This window comes from Lichenostomus cassidix, chromosome 1 (genome assembly GCF_008360975.1).
Source record: "Lichenostomus cassidix isolate B80296 chromosome 1, HeHo_3.0, whole genome shotgun sequence".
NCBI lineage: Eukaryota > Metazoa > Chordata > Aves > Passeriformes > Meliphagidae > Lichenostomus > Lichenostomus cassidix.
Window position 1 is genome coordinate 66,699,838 of NC_139479.1, and position 17,619 is coordinate 66,717,456.

Below are 17,619 nucleotides of genomic sequence, written 5' to 3' on the forward strand. Positions count from 1 at the left end.
GATGCAACCTTGTGTTCTCATCCGATGAGACTGCATTCTCCTAGTAATTTGGAGCATGTCTGAGGACTTTGAGCCCCTGATCATTCCTCTTCCATAAGGATTGGTAGGATGGTGTGGTCAGCTCCAGCCATTTAATCTGCTGCCCACACAGTCCCTCCATTTTTATTAGTCAGCTCTTGAATCTCTTCATTACACTGAGTCATTTTTCATGTGGCCACCATAAAGGTGCCTTCCTGAGTGTTCTAGCTCTTACAAATAAAATATCTCAGACCATATTTTAGACATGTTGCATATTATCCCATTTTAAAACAAATTTTGCCCATTCATACTTTATAATATAGCATGTGACAAGCATAGGGTGGGTGGTAGAACCACAGCTGCTTCTTGTTTTTTTATCAGATATTGATAAAAACAGTAAATTAGATTAAACAAAAAAATAAAATAAAAAGGGAGCTCTGTAGGCTGTGGAACATTATGAAACCACCCACTGAATGTCTGCGCAAGACATACGGCAACAGCAAAGCTGTTATGTACTAAATGAGTTCAGAGAGGGGGCCAACTGAATGCAATGCGTAAGTGATTTACTTACTCATTTATAACCCTAACCTAGAATCATGAGTGTTTGCTGTTCCGTAAAAAGGATGACTTTATGTGACCCTTTAAAGCCTTCAGCATTAAGTGGCATTAAGTTGATGGCTACTTGTTTTGTACCTTCTGTGAAAAATTATGCATAAATCAAGTAGGCTTTTCTTGTAATGTACTCATAATCCTCGCAAGCAAAACTCCCACCCAAAACCAGTGATCAAACATGGTTTCCTGAACTCAGAAAGGTCACTTCATAAAAAAATATGGAGGTATAATGTTCAGGCCACCCAGGCAATTTTTTTTTTTTGGCTAGGACATCAATTAAGTCATTGTAAGGTTAAAATAATAATAGGGTTCTGATGTAAGCAGATAAAGACAGGGAAGCTACATTAAATTCAGTTTCCATCCACCAAAGACATCTAGAAGAGCTAAGCTCCCTTTCTGTTTAAAGAACATTTTGCACAGGGACAGACAGGATGGGCTGAGGTTGAGTCCTGAATGTTCTGGGGTTTCTGCATTTAAATAAAGCCCTTAGCATTGTTTTTATTCCTTAATTACCTCTGGTTTGTTGATTTATTGATGCTTTTGAAGGCAAGTAGACTCAATAAAACAGAATCATTCTGTGTCACATAAAATTTCTTCTTAAATCTGTGGACATTAGAGACAAAGGGGAAGGATTGATGGAGGGAACGTCTGTGGAGATGGTCTTCCACCTACAGACAAAACCAGTGGTAGATGTCTCTAAAAGGTGGGATTGAGTTACTGAATTGCAAATGAATGGAAGGTCTTGTGAAATCACTAATTAGGGCTGTCTCAGTTCTCAAAATGTACTAGTGCAGCCAACAATTTGGGCAGAAGGAGCCTGGGAACCAGCAATGCTGCAGACAGGGCTTGGCAGCTGGACTGTCTTCGTGGAGTGTTGCTGGAGGCAGTGATGCTGAACTGACCCATTCAGTGTGAAATGTCCCTTCCATTTGGGGGTGACTTTGTGGGAAATAGGAACACTGTTTGCTTTAGCATTTGGTATACAGGCTTTGAGCAGGGATGAAAACCACAAATGGCAGTCTTTTGCCAGCCATGAGCACTGATGTGCCATTGAAAAGTCACAACATGGTCTCAACTGGCTTCGTTTCAGGGAAATACTTTGAGCTTGCACCCACTTTCTGCTGCCCATGTCCTTGGAGCCCCCATTTCTGCACCTAAACTCCAATTCAAAAAAATAACCCCTGTGTCTTCTTTTTCAGCACAGCAGAGCAGAGCATTGAGGCATTGCTCATTCTGTGTCTCTCCTGTGTCTGTGCATCCCAGCTGGTACACCTAGAGCAGGGGTTTGGCCCTCACTTGTCACAGAAGAAGGATTCAGTAGACTCACAGATGCGTAGAATGGTTTGGGTTGGAAGGGACCTTAAAGATCATGTAATTCCAAACTCCTGCCGTGGGCAGAGACACACACCATCCACTAGACCAGGTTGCTCAAAGCCCCACCCAGCATGGCCTTGTGCACTCCCAGGGATGGGGCATCCACAACTTCCCTGGGCAGAAGATTTGTTCAGATTTGTTCAGGAGATGTTTAGTTTGTCACATCTCTCCACCAGTGGTCAGGCTAATGACCTGTGTGAGCAGCTGTGTTGTATTAGTTTGGTTTGCAAGAGCATGTGCACATATAACCAGGAGTGAATGTGGTAGAGACAGGCACAATGATCGGCACCTCCCCTGTGCTTCTGAGCCACTGAATTCAACATGTAGATTTACATTAATATTTAGCACTTACATAGTGCATTTAATCTCTGTAGGCCTGTAGGAACATGTCTAATTTATACATCCAAATTAATAGGGGTAATCACACATAAGAGTCAGTCTTTTCATCACTTAACCCAATGAGGAATGAAGACACTATTTTGTTTGGACTGTAATTGCTTATACATACCTTAAAATACCACCCCATATTCTCAGATCTTTGTGAAAACACCATGGGTTTGCCATTACAAGAATATTTCAGACAGCTGCATAATGAGTAAGCTTCATTTTTTAACTGAACGGAAAATTAGGAGACTGACCCAGATCTCAGTGGGATATCTCCAAGGAGTTTTTCAGTGAACTTAGATGCTGAATGAGCTAGACCAGTTCATTTTTAAAAATTGTTTGAAAATCATCTTTCAGAAAATAGAGTCTTGAAATCTTGGTACTTATAATGAGCATGCTTGCAGACCTCTAAGGCAACAGTCAAACATCCTCATGCTTCATATTATTTATATATATTACATTTATATTGTCCACACAAACTTCCAGAGCAAATTCAATAGACAGCTATAGTTCTGCCTTGATTCCTCCGCCATGGTTGCTATGGCATCCAAGTTGGGAAAATATCTGCCAGCTCCAGGTGGCTGAGCATGCAGGTGGGTGAAACATGAGCAGCAATTTAGGGAGCCTGAGGTGGTGTCCTGTGACCAGAAGGTATTGTCCGTGGTTTTAGCAAAAAGGGGCAAGGAGTTGTGAATATTGCTGGGAAACCTGGGCTTTATTTAGCTACAGTGTAAGAAACAGCCTGTACCAGCAGCCTGCACATATGCTGAGAGGTTCTGGTAGTAAGCTATGAAATAATTTAATGATCTGTTCAAATTAAATGCAAAATCAGAGATTAGAGGGGGCTGGCTGGTATCAGCTACAGCCATGCTCAAAAACATCCTTCTCTCTGATTTGTTCCACTCAGCTCGGTGGGATTATAATAGTTGTTGAATAAAGCAGCAGAACTGAGCTTTCAGGTGGAAAACACATACAATGAGAATTGTAAGACCTGTGGAAAAAAAATCCTTTCTTATTTAGTCTTTTTACTCAATGCTTGTCCCTTGAAGTCTGCGTGATATAATACAAATAGGATATACAAATTCTATTTTTTTAATCTAAACTATGTTCAGGATCAATATTCAAATGCTTTGGTGGAGTTTTTCCTCCCATCCAATTGTCACTGTTTTAAATCACTTTCATAGCAAGAATAAATTTTCACTGAAAGCAGTTTTTTTTGCAACATTTCTTTTCCAGTTTAAAAAAAAGAACAAGAACAAAGACTACCAAACAAAATGTAACTTGTCTAAAATCTCATAAAAGCTCTTACACAAGAATCTATCAAGCCTGGGAAAATATGTGTTCTTTTGTAAAAACATATTTTTCCTTGAAGTCATTGCTAGATTACAAAAGTTCACATAACATATTGGTATGTGTATGTGTTTATGTAAGACAGACCTCTGTATTTCACTTTCTGATGTCAGTGTTGCCATGACAACTGTATTTTATTGATTAGTAGAATATATGTAATTTGGTTCGGAGCTGCATCATCTTACAAGCTCATTTTTCTTTGTGAGAAGTTGCTTCATTTTCTTATTCTCTGAGTAAAATTATTTTTCTGATATGAGGAATAACATTCTTTTGATCCTTTTGGGGGTGTTTCTGTGGCTGTACACAAAACCCAATAGAGTTTGACAAATGCATGCTGATAAAGTCATTAAATACATTTCTACTGACACATGCATTTCTTATTCAAGTTCTTTTGCTACATATGTTAACCTAGTATCTAATCTATAATTTCACTGGTAACCAACTGGAGACTCTGTCCATGGAGTTCCAGTTATTACATATCTGCAGGGTGCTTTTCCTCCAGGGATCTGAAGTTCCAAATAGTAACATTTCTCGGGATCTCTTTGAACTAAATATTATTATAGCATTTATTTGACACTTAGATAAGCTGAGATGTGAAAAAATTCCCTCGAAGAGTAAATAGGACTGAGAATAGCTCCTGAAACAGAACTCTCACATTCTTATTCTACCCATGGTGGGTTTGTCAGATCTATGGGTTGGTTACTGGCAGAGGACTGAATCATTTCGCAAACCAGTTGTCCCATTGCCAGCCTTATTTCTGTGAGTGCTGGTCAGGTTTATGAGAAGTTTTGTTCCTGACTTGAAGAGCTTTCATATTCACACAAACTGAGCAGGGGAGAGGATGGAAGAGGTAGGAGGGTTGCTGTGTCTCAGCTCAGATTTTGCCATGGCCTGATTATGTGCACAGCTGGAGGTTCCACACAGTTAGGTTTACCAAATCTCCTCCTGCTTTAGTTTTGTCCTTTCCCCCGTGTTTATTTGTCTCATGGTTTATGAGTATCACAGGAGCCAAGAGCAGTCAGGGTGTGCAACTTCCTGGATGAAATCAGACAGGGGAGCAACAAGGAAAAAAAATAGAGAGGCCAAGGAGAAGGAGAAGTACAAGTAATGGATGGGAAAGTAATGAAGTTCAGCCAGATGTTGATGTAAAAGCTGTCTTTTTTTCATGTAGAACTGAAAGCATAGTCATCCCTACAGTCCTAATATTAACAATTTACAAATTATACCAGTGACTGTATTTATATGTCATACAGAAGGTAAATGATGGGAATGAGTTGTCAACACACGTAGGAAAACAAGTCTGAAAATCTCTAGCACTTTCTTTAAATATAATAGTTCCTGACAATTAAATATCCCATTGGTTGTTATCTAAATATTTATCTGCAGTGAAATTACAAGAAGTCTCCAGTCAGAGAAAACCCACGCTCTTCTGTTCTCTGTCGTAAATATTAAATTATGTTCTTTTTAAAAAGTGCATGGTTATTGGGTCTACCCTGTTGTATTTTTGTGGATAATTCTGGGAAAAAAAAAAAAGATAAAAGAGTCTGACATTGACAGCAAGCAGGGACAAAAGCACTGTTACTAGCTTGTGGTTTTGGAGGCTGTTTACCATGCTTAATCAGAGACCATAATGTGAAATAATGTTTTTAATCTTTTGGAGTTAAACATTCGGCAACAGGCCTTCCTAGCAACAAAGCTCCACCTAACACTGAGTCTCATTTTCTTGCAAGGATCCTACAGTCTTACATGGATTTTCTGGGCCAGTCTTTGGCAGCAGCAACACTAATTTATTCCAGATGAAGGTCAGGCCCACTATAATTAGCAATACCATGGTATTTGTCTGAAAAATCAAGAAACACTGGTATTTGCTAGAGAGGCCATGTGTCTTGTGGAGAACCTGGTTCATTTAATTCAAGATTTAGGTACCTGGGCTTAAGCAGATGGTCCAGTCAATTTGTCGTAACTGCCTGAATTCCTTGTACAGTCTAAGGAGAGCAGCAGTTGCTTACTGAAGATCTGAAGAGAGAGATCTGTTCCCTCTCTCCATCTATCCATCCATCCATCCACCCACGGATGATTCAGTCTGCCTCATTCAAGTAAATACCTCTTCCATTGGGATTATAGAAGAACAATAGGAAATAAATGCTTGCAGCTCCATGCAGTTGGGTTTTACTCATTTGAAGATGGATGTGACTTATCTTCCTCTTGCATAATAGCCCAAGAATTAGAGCACTCCCCTCAGAGAGAGGCAGTCCTGGGCTCTACTTTTTCTGAGTGGGTTGAGCTCACATCTCCACTATTTAACTCAGAGGAGCTAAATTCTTCCCTTCGTAAGATGACCATCCGTAAGTCTCCATCCTTTGGTTTTTTATCCTTTCCTTTTCTGCCTGTCTGTGAGGACTGTAAGCTCTGTAAGGCACTAACTAGTTTGTCATTGTACTATTGAGAAGCACTGACTTTTGCAAGGTTCTGATTCTGATTTTGGCTGAGTTTTGTAATGAAATATAAATAATGGCAACAGTTGTGCAAATTTGTCTCTTTGCACCACAAAAAATGCTGAGTAAAAGCTTTGTTCTTGTGAATGCATTACATATTTTTGGCTGGTATTGATAGAAGTTGGGCTTTGTACAGCCTTTCTTTGTGAAATGGTTTGTGAAACAGAGGATGGGTCTGCAGGGCTGTTTGATTTGATGTGTATTTAGGGAGTTGTTGGTTGCTCGATGGTTTGATATGGCCATGATTATGTCCCATTTTTGGTTGTCTCTTCTAGAGATATTCTTGCTGGAGCTTGGTAGATTTGTAGCATTGGTGAATAGGATGCTCCAAGGCCCTTTCTTGCAAAGTGCTCTTTTAGGAGATTTTTTGGACCTAGGAAAGTACATAGCTCAGGGCAGGGATAGGCTGCAGAGCTCCAGTTCAGTGACACAGCCCCTCAGTATTTTTTTCTTGGAGTTTCTAAAGCAGAAAGCAGTGGGAGGGAGGGACTGAGAACAGCATGAGGACATTGTGCTGTGAGGACATTATGTGGTCACTCCTGCAACACTGGCGAAGAATGCAGCAGTGATATGTTCCTCTCATGAGTCATCCTGGAGCTGCCAAAAATTGGAGCAGCCCATTGCCCAGTGATGACTAGTGGTTGACCTTTATTTCCATCTTAGAGATTATTGTAAAATCAAGCTTAATGAATTTCTGCTTTCTGAGCACTGACATCAGTGCAGCCTGGTTTCCTACAAATTTGGATTCCTTTCCGCCATCTCACTGAAAACAAGTCCTTCCCCTCTTCCATGTCATTGCCCAGATCTCTCTCCCATCCCTTAAATATTTGTAGGAGAAATGGTACAGACACTGATGCTTGTGCAGGGTATTGTCTGCTGCATCTCAGCATGCATAGTGGGTCACCCCCAAATGCCTTTCCCTTACTGGAATGCTAATTTGTAAACTTTCCTCAACACCAGCTTTTCTAAAACGTAATATCTTTAAGACGTGACTCCTCCTGTCAGATTCGACTGAAACTGGCCAATGCATTCTGAAATTATTTTGGGGGGCAGGAGGGTGTCCCAGAGAGACAGATGGTATGAATATTATTTCTTTAGGAAGCAGCTGTACAAATATACTGTAATGCATGCAGAAATTAAAAGCTTTATGAAGAAATTAGTAGGTGAAGCTCTGTGAGTTGTGTTGTGAAGGAAGACATAAAAGGAATACATTTGTAGTTTTGCTGTAAATTTCTTTAAATTCTTATAGTGAAAGATTCTTGAGCAATTCAACAACTGGGTTGCTCCTCCATCATAAGGAAAATGTGGGACTCACCCTTCCAGTTCATCCCTAAGGTGTTCCAGCCCAGCCAGTGATGAATTTCATCTGAACTTATCCAGTACAGTAAACAGCTATTCAGCTCATAGATGTTCAACATTTTATCAGTACATTGCACCTGTGAAGTGACAGCTGTTTTGGTCATCTCCTATTTTGCCACCTTCAAAAGTGCTGTTAACTATTAAAGGTACTATTAACTCTGTGTGCCATTTTATTAAATTACATTTAAGGGACAAATTAAGATTTGGAAACCTGGAGTCTGCCTTTTAGAAAAAGATTCTGGCTATGGTTAGGACTTAAGATTTTAGGAGAAACATAAGATCAGAAACTAACATTGTTTCTAAGTATACCCACCTGTGCTATTTATTAAAGGAAACTGTCCCTAGCTAGAAGTCCCTGCAAATATTGTGAATGCATGCACCTCTGATGTGCACAACAACAACCTGTATAGATCACAGCTTGGAGTCAAGGTGGTTGCACAGTACTGTGTAATGTTGTTTCTTGGTGGCTAGTACAGGTTTTCCAGTAGAAAATTGTTTGAGGAGGTGTCTGGCAGAATGGGTCTAAATAACTTAAAAATTTTGCATATTTATGGATGAAACAATTACTAAATATTAAATACATAAAGGTAAAACCCCACACTAAAGCTATTTATTATATTTCAGTCAGGGATCTTCCATCTTAACATTCCTGGGGCCTCATTTGTGATGCTGTCATTTCTCTTTTTTTTCATCTCCTGATAGCAATATTTGCCTTAGGGGTATCATTGTGATAAAAATGAGCTGGTGCTGCTGGTCTCAGGGCTAATTGCTGTCCTTCGAGCAGCTCTCCCAGTGTCCAGCCCTTAAAGGCTGCTTTGGAAGGGGCTTTACACTTACCACAGATGCTAATGCCCTGATGTCTTCCAAAATGATGGAGGAGACCATTTTTCCCATTTCAGTTCAAAGCATCCTAAAGTCTTGGAGACTTTTGAGGCCAATTGCCAGATGTGATTAAAAATTAATGAGACAGAACAATTGTACCTGATCCCCCTGACAGACACTTGAGTAACAGCTTTTTCTAAGACTACTTTTCTAAATGATTCTATTTGCATCTGTAGTTTTCTCTTGCCTGACCACAATGACATCTTCCTCATTATTAAAAATGGAAAAGAATGGTAGAGGACATTTGGGGATTTTTTTCATGCAATTCCCTGTAAATTCTAGTTGGATTTTGTTCATTGCACATAGGATGAACTATGAAGACAGGTTGTAAACTGAAATGTGAAACTGAGGTATTAAGTGAGGAAGGAGATCTGCTGCTGTTTAGTGGTACAGGAGGTGCCTTTGGTAAAGCTCACACTCAGTGTGTGCAAGTTGAAACATTTTCAAAAAAATACTTGGTTTTTTGGGATAGGCCTACACTGCTTTGCTTCAAAGCCTGTCTGTATTGGAAGAGAGACTAAATATCATGTCTTCTGTGTGCTAGTACCTCAGCCTTCAAATATTCTAAAGGAAAGGAAGTAGAAAAGAGCAGGCAGTGAGGAGGAGTGCTGTCTCTGCATTGATGCTTTTGAAGGTTATTGGGGAGTGTTAGTCCTCAGGCCCTGAGTTTGAAGAAAAACAATAATTTGACAAGGTAATACTAATTAATGCTTCTTTACTACTTTATGTGTGCTGAGGATTGCAGACACCAGCTAAATGCAGAGACTTGGTTATACATAGAGAGATTTTGTTCTTCAGATTCTGTCTATCTTTTCAAACAGTTATAAATAAGCAAGTACATATTTGTCTGAATATCTTTCTTTGTAGAGGCAGACAAAAACAGTCATTATATGTGAACAAGGTTTTGAATACAAGAGATTTTAGGGCTAAATTCTGGTATTTTACCTGATATTAAATAGGAATGTACTCTTAGGTTATTTATTAGTAGTGAGAGTGGTGTTTGACCAAAGTATTCACAGTGAAATATTGTTTTGGAGAGGTATTTATCACTAAGACTATAATTTAGCGATTTTCTTTGTTTGGAAGAGCATACTCCCGGCTGGTCAGACGCACTTTTTGTTCATTGTGCCCTGTGCAGGATAACCATGGGCTATTTAGAAGGCTGGTATTTGCCTGACACAATATTGCTCCCTTGAGAGTGGATTTTCATTGTAATCCATCACATTATCATGACATAAGTACGCACAGTTGCTCACAGTCATTGCAGCTACGTAGTTCCCCTCAACAGGATACTGTTAAATAAACAATGTTATTTGAGGAATTGGCAATTCCCTCTTCCATGCTTCACCCAAAGTATATTCTTAGCTTTTCATTCACTGATGTTTTTGCTTTCCTGGAATCCGCTCTTCTGCCTTCTGCAGCTCATAGTTGCACAGACCTCTGATCCAAACCAATCCGTGATAGTTTGGAGGCATCTGCCCTTTTGTAGTCATCAGAAGAAGTGAGGGTTAACTAATCAGGGCACTGCAGCTGAGGTTATCATCCAGCACCTCTTACACACCATGGAAAGCAGCATTGCATGAAATGGGACCATTTCGGTGAGCAGGGGTGCAAGTGGTGCTGAGATGCCAGCATGGCAGGAATATAAGATACTGTTTGCAAGAGCAGAGAAGTTTATGAGGTTTCTGCTGAATAGCTACAGGTGTGGCAATCCAGAGGTAGTTAAATGCAAGGTCTGGAAAAGTAAGCACTGCATTCCAGCCACACACTGCTCGAGTTAATGTCTCTGCCTGAGAACAGGGCTGGAACTGTATCATCACAACATTGACTTCAGCAAAGAGTTGTAAATTTGCCACCTAGCCAGTTTGAGACCAAAGCAACCTGTTTAGTCAGGTGTATCTCCGAAGTTGTCCTGAATCCAGGATTCCTCCAAGGAAGAGTAAATATTAGTTCTGCTGGTTTTGACAGAGAGTGGATTAGATGAACTTTCACTCTCCACTTTGGCCTTATTTTCTATGGTTTATTTCAGCTTCTTAGATTAAGTATTTTTAAGATAAAAATGAGCATAGCCATCCTTGGGAGGAGAAAAAGCCAACTCTATTTTTTTAGGGTTTTTTTAACTGGTCATTTTACAGGATGTGGCTGCAGTTATTATCAGTCCCAGTACATGAGTCAGATGGTGGTATTATCAAGTTATTCCTCACTCTGTGTTTGCATAAGATCCACTGAAGAAAATGTGACTGCTTTCACAGGCAGTGGAGCTCAATATTTTCCTAAATTCAGTGACAGAGCACATGGTGGAATGAAATTTGACAGAGGCTCACTGAAGTATCCTGAGCGTTAGTGGGATAGCTGTGGAAACCAAGACAGTAAAAAACACAGTTGGAGAGCCAAAAAGAAAAGATACTTGTGAAAATAAAGTGAAAAGGGGGCCAGAAGTAAGGAATTCTCCATTTTGTTGAAAATGCAGGAGAGATGAAGGATGTGTGGTTCTTTTTGACATGTGCTTCTTTTACGTAAAAAGTACAGTGCATGCCTTACAGCACAATCCAGCAAAGCAAAGAAGGAAATAAATGTTAGATATGTTTAGGTGCAGTGATTTTGATGACAAAAATCTGTTGAAAATCTTGATTAGGAAAGCAACCTTATTGCTTAAGACAGTGTGAAACTGCACAGTTGGACCCCTTACAGCAGGAGTTTAAATTTATCTTTTCTTCAGAAGAAAATTACTTTACATATATCGTTTGATTGTGATCTAGGTTACAGGAATATACTGCTGTAAAAATATAGCATTACTGGAATTTTCCAAGTCCAAAAATAATTTAGTGTCCAAATATGTGATTTATCTGATTTATGGCTTCACAGCCATGTCTAAGCCAGTACTGCCAAATAAAATTTTCTTTACTGTGATATGTATGCAGTTCTTTTCAAGGTATTTGGAATGATGTCTAACATATAAATTAAGCAAAGGTTTCATTCTAAAAATATTCAGCTATATTTATGTTTTTAAAGTGCAATTTCAGCTTTCACATTTAAAAGTGTAATTTAATTTCTTACAGTATCAGTGCTCCAACATATCTATGATATGCTTAACGAAATCAAGGACCCAGTATATGCAAAAAAACATGTAGTCAGATCCTACAAGGGTGGGTTTTTTTCTTAATATCATTGTAAAAATACTTTTCTGTACCTCAATAATTTACTAATTCCATTCAATTAATATCTCTCAGGAAAGCAATCAGACAAAAAAAAAATAAGAGTGAATTTACCCTCCAGCTCCCTATATATAAGCATGTTCCTGACACCTGTGTAGAAATGTGTAGTTGAAATAACATCAGCATAAATTTAATTTAGTAAGGATGCATTAACTGTTGCCAGTGAACGTGAGGACACTTAATCAAAGAGTAAATAGCAATCCATGTCCAAGCATTGATCAGTTAATGCAGACATTGTCTTTTGCTCTTTCTCTTTATTTAGTGTAATATACTGTTGTTTTCTAAATTTCCTCAGGGTCTTTAACAAAGAAAAATTTCTTCACTTAATTTTGACAGCTGTGTAATTGGGGTGCTAAATCATCCTCAGGGATGTAATCAAAATGATTCTACTATGTAACAATTTTCTGGGTTTCCTACTTAGTTTAGAGCCGAATGAATAGATCTAGGTAATTGCAATCTGTTGCATTGCCTTAAAAGTCAAGCATTGATCATTATAATACAATAGTTACGAAACCAAAGATCTTCAGGTCTCTTGTAAATAAATCTGATTCAAAATTCATAATAACCATTGTAGTAGATATAGCAACAATGTAGGAAAATCTGACCCACAAAGACAATTTAACAGAATAATAGGATTTGGTTTGCCAGATTCAAATCACAAACCAGCATCAGAATCGGGAAAAAAAAAATCAATCTGACACCCAATAATGACTTTAGCTACACAAAATGCACCAAATAACTACCTGAAATCTAGACTCTGTTTATAAAAAGTCACAGAATCTGTGCACCAACACTTTCCATGCTTAACAGGAAGGTGAGAGCAATGACTGTGAAGCTGAGGCTTTGTTCACAGGTGCCCCATGCAGAGATGGGATCCAAGAGGGATCTCACCACCTCCTGCCCTTTCCTGCCTGCTGATCAGTCTCTTGGCCTTAACCCCACAGGTCCTATTTGATATGTTTGTTCTGGGTCCAGGTATTTCTGCTTGAAGGCAGTGAAGTTTCCTTTATCCTTGGAAACTCTGAGAAAAGGACAATGATCCCAACACCTGTATGGTTTCAGTCTTTGGTCAAATGCTGTGGTAACCAGTGTACACATCAACTGAATCAGATTTCCTGGATTTGTTCTAGGAAGAAACAACAGTAGGGCAGGACTCCAACCTAAAATCATATGCTAAGCAGGAGGGATTTCAGCTAATGTTATCCCTTGGAGTTACACTGAACTGCTAATTCAAATGCTCAATGCATGATAAAGTTCCTGGAGTGACACTCGGCAAAAGAGCAGCTCAGCTTAGGAGTGGTGCAGAGAGTGACATGGAAGTTCAGCCAAGCCAGGTGCCTTGTGGACACTGCAGCATCCTCCTGGAAACAACCTGCCCATGCTCTCTGAGAACATTTTTCCTGCAAACAGGCTATATGCTAATTTCTTGATACACCCTCAATTTCCACTGTATAATAGCACTAATGACCTTGACAGAAAGCATTTCCTAGGGATTAATAACCATTTGAGATTTAATGACCTGAGGCTATGCCTCAGGCCATCAACTCCTTCAAGCTGCTCATTAAATCCTTGGGGTACCCAGTAGACTTCAATCACTCCTGCTTAAGCATTTGCTCAGTGTCATCTAATAACAATATTCTCCCAGCAGTATTTCCTCTTCAGAGGCCCTGGAAATGTGTTTGTCCTTAAGTCTTTTGGGAAAAGAACTCATCATTAATTTTTTAGGTGACTGTGTGTTACAAGTCAAAGCATTTACTCAGGCTGTCACTGAGCTTTTGGTGTGAGGAACTCAGTAAAAATGAGACAGTGAAATTCATAACTTGCACCTTTAAATATAAACTATTTGTTCTAGTTGCTTACAATCTCATTAGTCAAGAGCCAGTAGCCTCTCCCATCCAAACACTGGTGGTTCAGCCAGAGGTAACTTATTTTAGAGGTGATTTCGGACAGGCTACCACTTCCTAGCAAAGACTTGCTTCATGCTGGCTCTAAAGGACACCCCAAATTCAGATCTGTGCAGAAGAAACAATATAGGGCAGAGCTGCCTACTGGAGGAGAAATGCTCCAACAGGCCAATTTCTTACCAATGAAGTCATAAGTCAAAGATGATGTATTGTCCCATGTTATGGTACATACTTGTGAAGGGTGAACTTGTTTTTCTGTTGAAAATTTTTCATTTAAGAGAACATTCTTCCCACATTCAGATGGCACCAAGCACAATTGGATCTTAGTTAAATCTGCTGCTGTGGTGTTACATCGTGTTCCCTGTTTATTTGTGTAAGAGTGCGGCACAGCATGCCAAATAGGCATGGCACAAACAAATTGCTATTGCAAGTTCCTTCCCAGAGTTTCTAAACTGAGAGAGAAAAAATTGCTTGGGGAAGAAGGCAATCAACAACAGTTGTAGGAAGCTGATACAGCAAGCGTGGTGCAGAGTGATGTGTCTACAAATCAGTTATATTGTCTTCACATCAATTACAAGAATCCTCTGGTGAGGCTCTGCCAGGATCACGTTCTCACATTAGTCTCTGTTGTGCACTGAGCAATCAGTTCACTTGTTAACATCTAGGGAGAGCTAGGAACAGGGCTCTTAGGGACCTGGGAAGTGGAGATGCCTACCCATCTGTCTGGGAAGACCTGCCCTCAGCCTGACTTTAACTTGGAACCAGCCTCAGGTTTTGAGCTTACACCTTTGTCCAGAGGCAGCCCACATTTTTAGGGAAAGAAAAGCATTTTGCTGGCAAATTCTAAAGTTTAAAAGTGCTGGGAGTTATTTATAAGCTTGAGATACTTCATCATATAAAACACTTAAGAAAAGCTGGATATCAAGAATGTATAATATTAGCTGCAGGGGGAAACTTGATGATCAGAGCTTAATTCTGATGAGATATACATACGATGCACAGAAACCAGCAGGTGAATTGTTCATCAATAAGGCATGGTGGTGATTAGGGGGTGAACAACATAAGTACTTACTTGGTTGTTTATGTTTCAGATTAGTGGATTTTGAGGTCAGGTAGCTAATTCCACGATATGCTTTGTGTGGGAAATGCATGCTGTTTGTGGTAAACACTGAGCACCTACACAGGAATGTTCCTACATAAATCTCAAATCCCATTGCAAACATGGATACAGATCACTGTGCCATCACTGCAAATGGTGAATATCAGGTGCAAATAAGTGGAATTAGAGACCTTAAGTCACACAGTACATGAACAGGATATGCCTCAAATAAGATTCTAACTGGGAATGTCTTTAGCTGTATATGCCTGTTCCTCCCAAATTCTCTGAATAGTCTATAGGGAAGAATGAGCTCTTTCTATGTACAAGCCATTTTACCTCTTTCAGACATTAAGATAAGATAAATATTTTAAAGGAAGTACCTCCCCTCCCTAGCCTTCAGCAGCACCTAGGATTAATAGTTCCAATGCAGTTGCAGATAGGTGAGATGATTCCCATTCTTTACATCTGAAAATCCCCAAGTATTTTAATAAATATTCTGCATGCATGATGGAATGGCTGCTGTGAAGGAAGGCCATCTAGATATTTAAGTTCTGAGATGTCCTATTGAAGGCTTTTTTATAAAACCAGCCCCTCTTCTGAGACCTTTACTGCTGTGTGGAACACGTGGGTGTGCCACTGACCCAGCTCTGCTTCTTCTGGCTGCTGTTGCTTTGAAACAAGCATGCTGCATCATTCCCATGTATATCTGAGGTGTAGGAATACAGCTCTGGTTGGAATTTCCTCTCTAAAGTCTATTGAGAGTTCAAATGAGAGCCAGATGAGTTTTTTCCTGTTCATTTAGAAGAAAAATGCAAAACATCATGAGAAACTTTAAAACTCCAACACTCCCTGAAAGTCCTCACCACAATAACATTTTCATGAAAAAGTTCTTTCCAGTGGGATTTGAGCTTGCAGGTGATAAGCGCTCATTATGTTTTTCTACCCCGATGAGGAAAGGCCAGATTGGTAAACAATGAATGAAGGAAATGCTTTGAAATACATTCAGCAAATAGTAGCTTTGTAATCTCAGTTTTGAGGCTACTTTTAGCAGCCTCAAATTTACTTTGGCTTGAAGTTGTGGAAAGATTAATGAAAGCCCCTGCTCCCTTCCCAAAATCAGAGTCAGCCAATGGAGCATCACAATTATAATTTTTACATTTTGGCAGTGTTGCCTTCCCTGCACATCCTCCAGTGCAGGTAAAGCACTGGCATTCAGGCTGATTTGTTTGGGTTATTGTTTGTCCTTAAAGAACAAGCTGTACCAGAAAATATGGAACTGTAGTTTTCAGTACACCAATGTGATTTCTTAGCAATAGGCAAGCTTTCAGAGCATGATGCAGTAGCCACAGAATACTGTGGGTCTTGCATCTCTAACTACCATTACAGCCTAAAAAACCACTGCAAAATGCAAAGCATCAGGCAAAACATCATGAGAAACTTTAAAACTCCAACACTCCCTGCAAAATATAGCCCATCTCCTAAATCAAAATTCCTTATAGTGTCTTCAGTTTTAACCAGTGGTTTCAGAGCAACATATGGGCTCTAAGGTGGTTATTTGAAGTCTTTAACTGCCATTTTGCTGAGATTTCGTTGTCAGTTTTAGTCTTCTCCTTTCAAAAATTTATCCAGGCATTTTTTATGATGAAATCTGTAGGAGAGACCATCTCTTGTAGGCAACTGCCTGCTTTCTGCTTCTGTTTCTGTCTGGAGAATAACTTATCTCATCATACTTCTGGCATATCTGAGGCTAGACCCTGCCAAAATCTGAAAGTGAAATAAACCATCAAAAAATGTCAGATTCTTAAAAGTGCAGACCAAGGTCAAGTCTAGAAAAAGAATATACTTGGAAAATAAAGTTTCCTTCAAAGCATACACAACCAGTTTTCAATCTTTGTGTTTATCTGCATATCTGTATGTCATTATTGTAGCTCTGGACAGCCAAAAACATCTCATGTCCTCAGCACATACTTTCATTCTCCTGGCCTTGAGGGGACATAAACCCAGAGCAGCCCCTGAATCCTGTTCCTCATGAAGTACATCTGGAGTTGGGGAAGGGCCCCACGCTGATCCCAGAGGCAGCACAGCAGCAGCAGGAAGGAGCTTCCTGCTGGAGCAGGTCTGAGTGGGTCTGTGTCCCTGGGAATGGCTCCCACCTTGTGCTGGAGGTGACATCCAAATGAGGGAGGTGTCCTCACTCCTTCTGGGCAAGGGCAGCTGTTGTTGTTCAGTGATTTCTCAAGGACCAAACGGAAATTTGGTCAAAACAAATTGAACCTCAGGCCCCAAGATTTTGAACAGCAGCCATCTCTCATCTCTTCTTTAAGCAGGGTATTTTAATGCTTTGCAGAATTACAGTGTGAGGCATGCTGCCTTCCATCTCCTTAATCCTCTGTAAATTTACTTCTAACAGCTACTGCCAAAATACAGTATGGCACTTGCACAGCACATGCTTCTTCAGTGATGAGCACAAAGCAGCTTCTGTTCAGAGGGAATATGTCGCAAGCCCATGAGTGACACGTTGTGAGTGTTGAAGACTATGAAACATACTCTGAAACTGAGCAAGCCATAAACACTTCATTTTTCAGAAATAGTCACATTACCTCTGTCATTCTGCTTGGCAAGTGTGTGTGTGCAGACTTGGTGCATCCACGTAGCACACGTTGAACAAGCACCAAGTGTGAAACCCGTGGTGTGCCAGCTGCGCTGCGGAGTTCAGAGGAAATATTTCAAGTGTGCACTTCAGCACTCTTCTCAGTTTTTATAAAAACCCATGATCTTTATTTGTTTATTTTTACTTCACTAGCCTCTCTCTTGGACTAAACTGACCTTGAATTATGGCATGGAGTTATATTCATTGATCTCCTGGTGAATGCTCTCTAATTGATCCAGAATCAGGTCATGGCTTAAGGCAACTTCTAACTCCAACT

At 39.8% G+C, this 17,619-nt stretch overlaps 1 protein-coding gene across 3 annotated transcripts in view; it reads left to right on the forward strand.

Annotated features, from left to right (window-relative positions):
- STARD13 (StAR related lipid transfer domain containing 13) overlaps positions 1–17,619 on the forward strand; it is a 285,297-nt gene that overhangs the window by 217,708 nt on the left and 49,970 nt on the right. The window contains exon 1 of one of the 3 annotated variants that reach the window (XM_085061646.1): positions 6,043–6,083. The exons of the other annotated variants lie outside the window; for them this stretch is intronic. Coding sequence (XP_084917772.1) covers positions 6,074–6,083 — 10 coding nt within the window. The 5' untranslated portion in view covers positions 6,043–6,073. Of the gene's footprint in view, positions 1–6,042; positions 6,084–17,619 lie in introns of those variants that run through there. 3 annotated transcript variants of the gene reach the window in all.